Consider the following 11,358-nt stretch of genomic DNA (forward strand, 5'->3'; position numbering starts at 1 on the left):
TTGCTTCAGGATGAGAACAGAAATGGCGCAGCAGCAGCAGGAGGCCCCATTAGCTAAAGTGGTACCTCAGGTTAAGAACAGTTTCAGGTTAAGAACGGACCTCCAGAATGAATTAAGTTCTTAACCCAAGTTACCACTGTACTTAAAAGTATTAGCCATGAGTGTATGCAAGTATGTTATTAATCATTTTATCACTGATCTGGTTGCTGCCCTGGGCCAGCCTAAATCTGTGTTGATAGCAGGGGTTAGGCCTCAAAAATATTTCCTTAAATGATGCTTTGCCACTCAATGGTGCCCAAAATCTTCTGCTTAGTGGCTTCAGTTGACTCTTGTCAATAGAATAAGAACACCTTAGTTGTGTGAACAAACCAGTACATTGGCGAGAGGGCTTGTGTTGTATGTGTTTCTAGAAAGTTATGTATCTTGCCCTTCCACAGGGCTGTTCTTACCCAATTTCTTATAGTGTTGAAAAGCTGTGAAGTAGCTTCAGCTTTGCTCTACTGAATGTGTGAAGACTGAAATAAATATCTGATTAGAAACCCACTGCTTATTTCATGAGGAGCATTGGAAGGCACACAAGTGAGAGATTTCATTATAAACACTTCCATTTCCTGTGACACAGGAGTGATAATTACTGCTGGTTAGTTTTCAATCAGACAATGAGGCGCCAACTTTTAAGGAAGATTTTATTTTGCCATTTAGAAAACAAATGCATGCGTCTTGAGTTGGAAACACCCCCCCAAGAGACACAGTGGTACAATTAAACATCATTTAGTGTACTGTCAGTTAACCTTCCAGGGGTAGGTCATGATATACTTCACCCAACAAGTGACAAAAAAATCTAACAAAATCTTGCATTAGAAACTGAGAATATCCAGCAGCAGCTGAACTTTTGTTCTTTATCATACTGGAAATTCAAAGAGACACCACTTATTGCTTTGTATAAAGAATGCAGGAAAGAAACTAAGTCATGTAAAAAATAAAACACATTGGTACAATAACCTTAATCCAATCATTCCCACTGTTGGGGTTATCTAAATGGGTCTGTGTGCTAGTTGTTTCAAGCTATTTACCCATAGTAAGGCCAATCCTAATTTCATTTTTGTCTTCTGCATTTTGCAAGGGTTCTGTGGTACAGAGTCAGCTCATACAGGACACAGAAGCTGAGAGCACCTTGCAGCTGTACAGTAATGGTGAGCCAAGCATCTTTGAAGTAATGGTTGTCTAATCCTTAAGCACTGTAAATAGTGTATGCTGGTGAGCTTCCAAAGAACCTCTCAGCTAAGGATGCAGTTCAGGCTTCACAAAATCAAATTTTAAGCCATACATGAATTATGGCTATCTAATCTAGGCTCCACAACATACACTAACATCAAGGAAGATATTCCTCAGACCTAAACAAGTCTTTCTGCAGGTTTTGAAGCTGTTGTTTCCCCATTTGTTCGAGGCTGCATTGGTGGATTTTTTTCCAGGTCCAGTGTTCATGGATCCTTCTTGCTCCCAGACCGTTCTAATGAAATCTGATGCAGGGGCTTTTGCCATTGGGTTGACCCAGCAAAGGCAGATGTTTATATATACCCCGTATTTGGAGCAATACATCACTAAGGAACCATATAATAGCCCCTACTCCCAAATATTAACAGTAATCAAGATTCTGAGTAAACCATACAGAAGCAACTTGCAGTAGACATAAATCAAGAATATGTGCATGAATATGGGTTATGGTGGAGCTGTAGTTAATAAACAGAGGTCAGATTTTTTTAAAAAAATAACAACATTGCTGCTGTAAAGGAATGGAAAGCTTTTTGATCCCCTTCGATTCACCATGAATACAGGAAAGGGAGAAAAACTCTACCTTAACAAATACCTGCTATCTACCAAGCTGGAGGCCTTTTGGGAAGCACCATTAAATGTATGGAAACTTGGGTGGCTGCCCCCTTTATTTACCAAAGAACTGGGTTCTGTTGTAACCCCATTGCCAGATTTGTATCACATTATCTTTAATTTAAGAAGTTTAGTGCTGACTTGGCAAGGTTATGTAGGAATGTAGATTTAAATGTATTTAATTAAAGATAATTCACATACTATTTCTAAAACCAGAACTGGTGTTTAGACTGAGAGAAAATCGGAATGCAAGATTTTTAAAAAAAACACCATAACAATTTCAAGATCATTCTCCACTAATCATCCTTGCGAGCCTGAGCATCCTTGGGTTTCTCTTCCTCTTGGGGTTTTCCTTCTTCTTGGGCTTTTCCTTCTTCTTGGGCTTTTCCTCCTTCTTGGGCTTTTCCTCCTTCTTGGGCTTTTCCTTCTTCATCATCTGAATATACAGTGTGCTCTTCCCCATCCTTCAGCAGCTTGCCCACGTAGTGGTATTTAACTGAATGAAGACCAAAGAAAAATACTTTAGTAAACATCCACAAACTTTGGGTACCAACACTTTTTGGGGAGGCAGTTGTGGTGACGCTTTAAATGTAAGGTTAGAACATCCTTGATACCAATAGTGAAGTCAACAGAAACCCGTTCTGTTTAGATTCTGCAACAGGAAAATTTGGATTGTGTGTGCCAAGAAGATGGCAAGTTTTTATGCAAATACTTGCATAAAATTTCCATGGGTTTGCATTAAAATAGCTCCTCTGTCTTGCGGCAGCAATCCTAACTGCACTTCCCAAAGAACCAATTCCATTCAACTTCAACCTGTGGCATTCTGGATGATGTAGGACTCACAAACTCCAGTTAGCCTCAGCCAGCAGAACCAAGGGTCAGGAATGAGCGCTGTAGTCCCAACTTCATCCAGAAGGCCAAAGTTTCCTCAAACCTGTCTTCAGTGATTTGCTTCTAAGCAAAGATGCTTGGAATCGTGCTATGTATGGAATCGTACTAATAGCACTGTTTTTAGTTAATGCTAATGTAAAACAAATTCATCTGGAAGACAATGGCCAACTCGTTTAGGAAAAAAGTGAGATGGGTTCAATCCCCAATCCATAATCAGTTATTGACCAATATGATCTCGTGGGAGGGTGTAAAAGATTAAAAGTTTTGGGGCAACAACATTTGAAATACTTACATTCGAACTGTTGTTCCCAGTCGCTCAGGGTCTCTCTCTGGGTGGCATCAAGATCAGAAAGATCATCATGTCCCTCCTTCAGAATCTCTCTATCCAGGCAGAAGGTAGCAAGGCCTCTGGATGCATCCCTTCCACCAAAAATCCCATAAGGACCATCTTCAGAGAAAAAGAGTGAGATATTAGAATGCTGATACCTGCCTGACCATAAGGACTTGATAACAAGGTCAAGTACACATGACATGCCAAATGCCTGCACTCACATCCCTTCCCATTTGGCCTCTAAGCTTCTGACATGAGTACTTAAAACAGGTGTTCGAAATTACCCAGATTTTGACCACTTGTGACTAAGTGAAGCTGCCTGGGTGCCCGGATGGCACCAGACATCTCCACCTGGGGATCATTGGATCTGGACTGTTTCTACACATTAGCAACACACCCTGTAGAATTCTATCAGCTGTATTTTATCTGCACAGTCAGAATGCATTTCTGGAACCAAAATGCTTTTTTTTCTGAGCAGGAGCACTCACCATTAAGAAAAAGAGGTCAGGATAGGCATATATATAAGTGTGTGTGTTGCTAATATGTAGAAACACTACTCCCTCCAGCCAGAATGGCTGCTGGTCAGGAACCTGTGGGAAGCCAGTGGTTCCATATTCCTGGTCTGCACCAAAACTTAGAATTAAATGCAACTCCCCATCTGTCTTCCTAGCGGAAGTCTTGAGTTAGCAGCACAGGCATTATGGGCAAGGTCACTCCCACCCACTGTATATGCAATTCTGGCAGGCTTCTCTATGGACTTTAGACAATAAAAGTGTAAATCAGTAACTTTCCTAGTTCATCACTCCCTGATTTCTCTGAACTGTTGCTGGAACACCATAATTTTATTTTAAAATTTCTGTACAATCAATCTGTGGGTTTAAAAAAAAAAATGGGAGGAGGGGGGAATCCCCCTCAATTTCCCCAACATAGGTTCACTTTCATCATGAGGTCTAGAAACATACGTTAAGATTGGATTATAAATTCCAGGCTCTGAAGCTGCCTGGTAGGAATTACTGAGACACTTTCAAGAAGAGTATGATCTATGCTTGGGGAGGGAATGGGGGTGGGGGGTGCGAAAGAGAAGTAAACAACAACAACAGACAACAGGCAGCACATTGTGAATAAGGAACAAGGAGTAGCAGAAAGAAACTATGCAAAAAGTAGGCCATATGAAACTGTTGCCAAACAATATTTGCCAAACAACATTTAGGGACATAGAAAGTTTTGGCAGGCGAAAGATTAAAGTGCTTGCTGACCAGGAGCAAAAAGGTATGGGTGGAGATTACTTTGAAGCCATTCCAAGCTTCAGTGGCATGTTGCATCCGAGTTTACTGGAGACTTCAGATCTCCTATCAGTTATGGTTGACATTCTGGCAATTGCTCTCAGTCTAACCTACCTTGCAGGCTTGTTGAGAGGATTAAATAGGAGGAACTCCAAAGTATGCAGTTCTGAGAAAACACCCATGGCTACCTTGCTGTAAATCAGCAATAGAAGGGGGACGATTTGTGGTGAAGTGATTGGGGGAGAGGTATGGATGAGGTTAAGAGGGTGCTTCAGCTCCCCACCCCCACACCTGCTCCTTGTATTGGAACTTTTATTTTGGAAATAAAATCCTTTCTTACTTCCATGCAACAACAGCAAAACAGTTTGTTGCCATTTTGTTAACATTCATTTGCCTGCGAAAGTCTAGTTAGGCCCCAGGCTCTTGCAGAAAGAGCAGGCCACAATTAATCATAATCATCCATCTATCTTCCACAGTTGAATAAAAAACAAAAGTTGTGGAAGAGCCACGGTATATGTTTAGCTAGCTATACAAAGGGCTCTGTATAGATCCTTCGACTGCACACTCTGGCCTTTCGGCTTGCCCAACATCTGGGTTGAGAGAGAATGGAGAAAGTTTTGGGGAGAAGCTTCTGGGTCTTGTGCAACCACAGGGATTGCATGCCAAGCAAAGCTCACCTTGAGAGGGGCTAGAAAGACAATAGGCCAGAGTGGTCACCTCCCTCGCTCTTTCAGTGCCTGGGGTATAATCCCCTCTACAAAACAAGACTGGCTGGTTAGGCAGGGAAACAAGGGGGAAGGGAACTGGGCAGAGTCTCTCCTTACATCCGAAAGGCTGTTTCAGTGTACCTCTCTCTTCCCAGTGTTCCCAGTACCTGAGCCTTTTAATCTAAAGATGAGGAAGACTTTAGTCTTGTTGGATTTACCAGTGAAGAGCCAGGCACACAACACACATGGCATTAATGAAAAAAGCAAGGTGGTGCCTTGAACCGGGTGCCTCCCTAGTGCATTCCAAGCCTAGGAATTTGTTTCCAGCACCAGAACTGAATTGAGTGCACAATACTTTCACAATAAACGCCTGCTCCTTACCAATAAGGGGTGTCCCGTCCCCCCCATTTCTGCAGCTTAGTTGCAGTCTACAACAACAGGTGGGCAGAAGGTAGATCAGGCTGTATTAACATCTGTGGATGGAATTGCAGATATCCCATACCAATCTGCAAATCACCCAGAGATATTATTACAGCCTGATCTATCTTCTGCCCACCTCTTGTAGCCGACACCAATCCAGATGCTAACCTCTCATATGTGTACCCAACATGATTTCCTTCAAATTTCTACCCGCCTCTCACGTTCTGTGTATCTTTTTCCACTACCCTGGAAACCCGTTTTGCAGAGTCACACAAACCACAACGATCACACAACACTTGGGTTTTGTGAAACAGCACACCAGTTCTAAGCTTCAGGCACAACTTTAATGTGGGGACCATGGCAAACAAATCTCTGGAGTCCTAAAGGGCTTTGGCTGCTAATTTAAAATGAAACAAAGAAGCGACTGAACACCACCCACTTCACAATCATCTCTCAGCTTCTATTTCCCATCACAACTGGGGCAGAGCTTCACAACTGCTCCCTACTGCAAGTCAAGTGTGCCCACCTTCCCTCACCCAGGCCCCCCATGCTTTTTGCACAGAAAGCCCGCTGCAGGTCAAGAATAGACAATACTGGCCTAGGTGGACAGACAGTATCACAGTTGAATAATACTCTCCAACCAACAAAAGCACTCAAATGAGGGGATGGAACAAAGAATAGCTTATAGAGAGGCATTTGGCCTCCACGTTCCTTGCCCCTATTGTAAAGCAATGTTTCCCAAACTTGGGTCTCCAACTGTTTAGGGTCTACAGCTCTCACCATCCCTGGCTACCAAGACCAGTGGTCAGGAATAATGGGGACTGTAGTCCAAAAACAGCTGGAGACCCAGGTTTGGGAAACTGCTCTAAAGTGCCATGTAAATTTATGACAATATAATAATACATAAAATATTTCCTCCATTCCTGTCACAACAGTTTAAATCCCTCTCACACACAGTTTCAATCAGGATGGCTGATCAATTGGAAAATGGTCAACTATTTAATTCATCTTTGCACACAGTAAGAAAGTAGATGGCGCAACACATTATAGAGCCCCAACGAAACAGCAGACCCACAAATCATTAGAGGTGCCATCAAAGCATTGAGATTACTCAATTTTAACCACTATTTACAGGTGCAGCAGTTTTTTACTTAGCAAATGGGTCAGGATTTTAGGCACTGACACCAAACCACAACACCTAACTCAGAATTAAGATGGTGAAAAGAGAAAATAAATTCTTCAAATGCAAACTTGTAGCAGATGCCTGGATTTAAATTATACATTCTTGGGAGGAAATGAACAAATGCTGCCACTGTACTGGTTATTCCAGATGGATATAAAGTGGTGATCAGCACGGAGGCAAATACCCCGATCCAACGAAAGCTTACTCGAGAGCAAATATTAACTGCTCAGTAAGTCTAGACATGGCCTATGGCAGCATGGCTATTACCCAATTCCCTCTTGAGTAAGCGACACCGAAATCTGTAGAACTTTCTTCCGAGCAAACACAAGCAGGCTCAAGCCTCGCAAACCTCAACCTAGACCCAACAGCATTCTGCTTCGAAAATATCATCTCAGCCACATATAAATTTTAAAAAACCCCGAATTCGACTGCAAAGCGAGACACACCTCCCCGCGAGCAAAAGCCCCGCCAGGCAACTCCACGGGGCTAACCTCTAGAGTAGACCTCTCAGCAAACACGTACAGGCAACACTTGCCAGTTTAAGTGGCTTTTCCGGCAAGCGACTAATTGCTCTATTACAATATAAGAAATACTGCCTTGCTTGGAAAGACTCTACTGAATCAATTTCCAACGCTAGCCCAAAGTGGCCTTGCCGGGAGGTAAAGCAAACTGACTCAACAGGCAGACTGACCCGGAGCGTGCCATGCAAGATTGCACAATTCGCAACCACCACGCCACCACCCTCCTCCTCCCCCCCCCCAACGAACTTCTGCCTGCCTGCCCCGCTCCCCCGCCCCCCGCTGTAACTAGGGACGGAAGGGGCGCAACAAAAATCTCATACCCGGCCCGTAAAACTTCCTGGCGCGGGACACGTCGAAGACCTTCCCGTTAATGGCCATGAGGATACGCTCGTTCTGGACGCCGTCGAAGGGGCGCAGCTCTTCCAGAGTGAAGTCGCGGCGCTTGAGCTTCGGCAGCGGCGGCCCGTCTTCGTCGTCTCTCTTCTGGATGGGCTGGGACCGATCCCCCCGAATTATCTTGTAGAGCAGGTAGCAGCAAAGGCCCAGCAGCATCAGGTTGAGCGGGGAGCTCAGGACAGCCATAAGCAGACCCGGGTCATCGGCCTCTACGTTCTCATTGCTCGCCGCCGCCGCTGCCGCCGCCTCGTCTTGAGTCATCCTGGCTGGTACTTTTGCGCTCGCCGTGGGTGTCCGGGATCTGTAGAGAGTGGTTTCTCGGTGGTCTCTCGGTTAGCTCCTGGGGTAGCTCCTGGCTTAGAAAGATCCAAGGCAAGAATCCAAAGGAACAGGACTCGGAACAGGCCAGGCGAGCGAATATAAAGAGGAAGAGGAGGTGGAGCCGGGGCGGGCGCAGGATGAGCTGGGATCCAATGTACGGAGAGGTGGGAGGCGCGCAGCCGGAGACGGGGTGGAGACTGAAGCGCCGCCGCGCTTCGGAAAAGTGTTCGCAGGTGGGCGGGAGTGGAGAGAGGGACCCGATCCCTATGCAACTCAGGTTGTAGAACAAATTGCTTCGATCAAACAGTGACAAAAAAGACTTCTCTGTCTTATCCAACAATTACATTAGGCCAAGAGTGCCGACTTGAATTGAATATTTGCACACACATACACCCCCCCCCCGCGTAATTGATCACATGACGCAGTGCACGCACTCCATTGAATGGCAGGGCCCTTTAACTTTGTGGGAACCTGGGGTCCTCAAATATTTTATCGGGAGGCCAAATACACCTGTGCTCCTAGAAGTTGGCTTCTATGCATAAGGCATAGGATTACAATTACAATATGCCCTTTCACAGGCAATTCCTATTAAAAGCGGATTAAAGCAAGGATATATATTGGCACCATTCTTTCTTACTTAATTTTTATATCAACAATTGCATTCCTGATATGGCATCCCATGTTTTGCAAAATGTGAAGTGCTCATTCCATTATACAGTATACTGATAACCAGTGTTTTTTTCTGGTGGGGCATTGGGGAGTATGCATACCCCTAAACATTTTGTAAATCGAAGTTTGGCCTCATTGAGGGGCAGTATTTCAACATGAGTAGGAAAATGTTGTTGTTGTTTAGTCGTTTAGTGGTGTCTGACTCTTCGTGACCCCATGGACCAGAGCACACCAGGCACTCCTGTCTTCCACTGCCTCCCGCAGTTTGGTCAAACTCATGTTCGTAGCTTCGAGAACACTGTCCCAACATCTCGTCCTCTGTCGTTCCCTTCTCCTTGTGCCGTCAATCTTTCCCAACATCAGGGTCTTTTCCAGGGAGTCTTGTCTTCTCATGAGGTGGCCAAAGTATTGGAGCCTCAGCTTCAGGATCTGTCCTTTCAGTGAGCACAGGGGCGAATGAAGGCATTGTGACACCTGGGGAGGGGCGTTGCTACGTAGGCCGCATGTGCAGCCTTGCTACGTACGACGCATGCACTGTATGTAGTGATGCTGCACATGCACTGTACATAGCGGTTTGCCCCCAGCGCCACTCCAGCGCCATATGGACAGTGCTGGGATCCTCTGCTCATGGCTGCAGCCGCGAACGGAGGATCCTCTACATGTGGCTGTAGTAGCGATGGAGGGATCCCACTGCCGTCCATATGGACTCAAGCAGCGCTGGCAGCAAAGCGCTATGTCCTCTGCTCGCAGCTGCAGCTGCAAATGGGATATCCTCCACATACACCTGCAGCCGCGCAATGGTTGCTCGTGATGCCACGGCAGGGCGAGCCCCCACAGGGTGCCTTCTTGTCACCCCCCCCCGACATAGCGCAACCGCCCCTGCCCCCCCACCCCATTGTGATTTCCTTCAGAATGGATACGTTTGATCTTCTTGCAGTCCATGGGACTCTCAAGAATCTTCTCCAGCACCATAATTCAAAAGCATCAATTCTTCGGCGATCAGCCTTCTTTATGGTCCAGATCTCACGTCCATACAGTGGCGTAGCGTGGGGGGTGCAGGGGGGGACGGGCGCAACATCTGAGGGTTAGGGTTAGGGGGCGCAAATCCACGGGTTAGGGGGGTGCAAATTACTTGCCTTGCCCCGGGTGCTGACAACCCACGCTACGCCACTGCGTCCATACATCACTTTTTAAATACTTTTTAAATACTTTTTTTAAAAAAATACGTTTTTAATACTTGGATTTGTTGCTGTGTAGATATCCCTTTTAAATAGGAAGAAATCTTTTAAGTCCTTAAGTGGTGAGGGGAGAGACTTCATCAGGCAAGGCCCCCTCCCACCTGCCTTGCCCCACCCTCCAGTCTCTGCTTCTCAGTTTGTATTGTGTTATTTTATGCACTGTGGCTTGCTGTTGTTTTATTGATTGTAGTTTAGAAATTATTTATTGTAATTGTTAATAGTGTATTCCTGTTTAATATTTATATGCTGATATTTAATATTATTCTATACTAGTCTAATGGTTGTTGAATGTTACTTTATTTGATGTAGGTTGCTTGTTTTAAAGTTATGTTTTATTATTACATTTTTGTATTGCATTAGATTGTTATAAGGTGTACATTCTTTGTTTCTTCAGCTTGTAAACCGCCTTGGGTATTGTAAGATAGAAAGACGGTATACAAATTAAAAGTGATGATGATGATGACTACTGGGAAAACCATAGCTTTAACTATACAGACCTTTGCTGGCAAGGTGATTTCTCTGCTTTTTAAGATGCTGTCTAGGTTTGTCATTGCTTTTCTCCCAAGAATCAGGCATCTTTTAATTTCGTGACTGCTGTCCCCTAAACATTTTTTTAGGAAAAAAGCACTGCTGATAACCTAGATTTGCTTTCTTTGAATAAAATTGGACTTAGAAGGATGCTAGTTAAATCCAGGCACATGGGTGTAGCTAGGATTTATCTTGGGGGGGGGAGGAGAGAGGCAGAGCCTCAGTTAGTTAAGTATGTTTTATTGATTTACTACGCCCATGTTTGAGGGACGTGGGTGGTGCTGTGGTCTAAACCACAGAGCCTAGGACTTGCTGATCAGAAGGTGAGCGGTTCGAATCCCTGTGACGGGGTGAGCTCCCGTTGTTCAGTCCCAGTTCCTGTCCACCTAGCAGTTTGAAAGCATGTCAAAGTGCAAGTAGATAAATAGGTACCGCTCTAGCGGGAAGGTAAACGGCGTTTCCATGCACTGCCCCGGTTCGCCAGAAGCGGCTTAGTCATGCTGGCCACAAGACCCAGACGTTGTCTGCAGACAAACGCTGGCTCCCTCGGCCAATAAAGCGAGATGAGTGCCGCAAACCCAGAGTCACCTGCGACTGGACCTAACACTCAGGGGTACCTTTATCTTTACCTTACACCCATGTTTGGGCAACTGTGTAAAAAGGAATGGCTAAAAGTAAATTATTATAAAACCAAGATTGTCATATTTGGTAAGAGGGTTCCTAAGTCCAGGTGGCCATTAGATGGTCATATTCACAAACAAGTAAAAGGTAAAGGTAAAGGGGACCCCTGACCATGAGGTCCAGTCGTGGCCGACTCTGGGGTTGCGGCGCTCATCTTGCTTTACTGGCCGAGGGAGCTGGCGTACAGCTTCCGGGTCATTGGCCAGCATGACTAAGCCACTTCTGGCAGACCAGAGCAGCGCACGGAAACGCCATTTACCTTCTCGCTGGAGCGGTACCTATTTATCTACTTGCACTTTGACGTG

At 45.1% G+C, this 11,358-nt stretch overlaps 1 protein-coding gene across 2 annotated transcripts; it reads right to left on the reverse strand.

The window, feature by feature from the left end:
- Nucleotides 1-672: 672 nt before the first annotated feature.
- On the reverse strand, nt 673-8,346 carry PGRMC1 (progesterone receptor membrane component 1). 2 transcript variants are annotated; one of them, XM_083721094.1, is made up of 4 exons: nt 7,541-8,037; nt 3,068-3,223; nt 2,255-2,380; nt 673-2,218 (listed from the first exon to the last, which is right to left on the reverse strand). In XM_083721094.1, exons 1-4 carry the CDS (start codon nt 7,875-7,877, stop codon nt 2,181-2,183), a joined length of 657 nt encoding a protein of 218 aa, XP_083577220.1. In that variant the 5' UTR covers nt 7,878-8,037; the 3' UTR covers nt 673-2,180. The 2 variants fall into 2 exon arrangements, with proteins under 2 accessions (XP_083577220.1, XP_083577219.1); XM_083721093.1 differs by having other exon boundaries at nt 673-2,380; nt 7,541-8,346.
- Nucleotides 8,347-11,358: the final 3,012 nt, after the last annotated feature.

The sequence above is a fragment of the Podarcis gaigeae genome (genome assembly GCF_964106915.1).
Source record: "Podarcis gaigeae genome assembly, chromosome: Z".
Lineage (NCBI taxonomy): Eukaryota > Metazoa > Chordata > Lepidosauria > Squamata > Lacertidae > Podarcis > Podarcis gaigeae.

Coding starts and splice junctions, on each gene's coding strand:
- PGRMC1 (XM_083721093.1), bottom strand. CDS start 7,877: ATGACTCAAGACGAGGCGGCGGCAGCGGCGGCGGCGAGCAATGAGAAC. Junction 3,224..7,540: donor CAGGAAGTTTTACGGGCCGG/GTATGAGATTTT, acceptor TTTTCTCTGAAG/ATGGTCCTTATGGGATTTTT. Junction 2,381..3,067: donor CTGGGAACAACAGTTCGAAT/GTAAGTATTTCA, acceptor GTCTTCATTCAG/TTAAATACCACTACGTGGGC.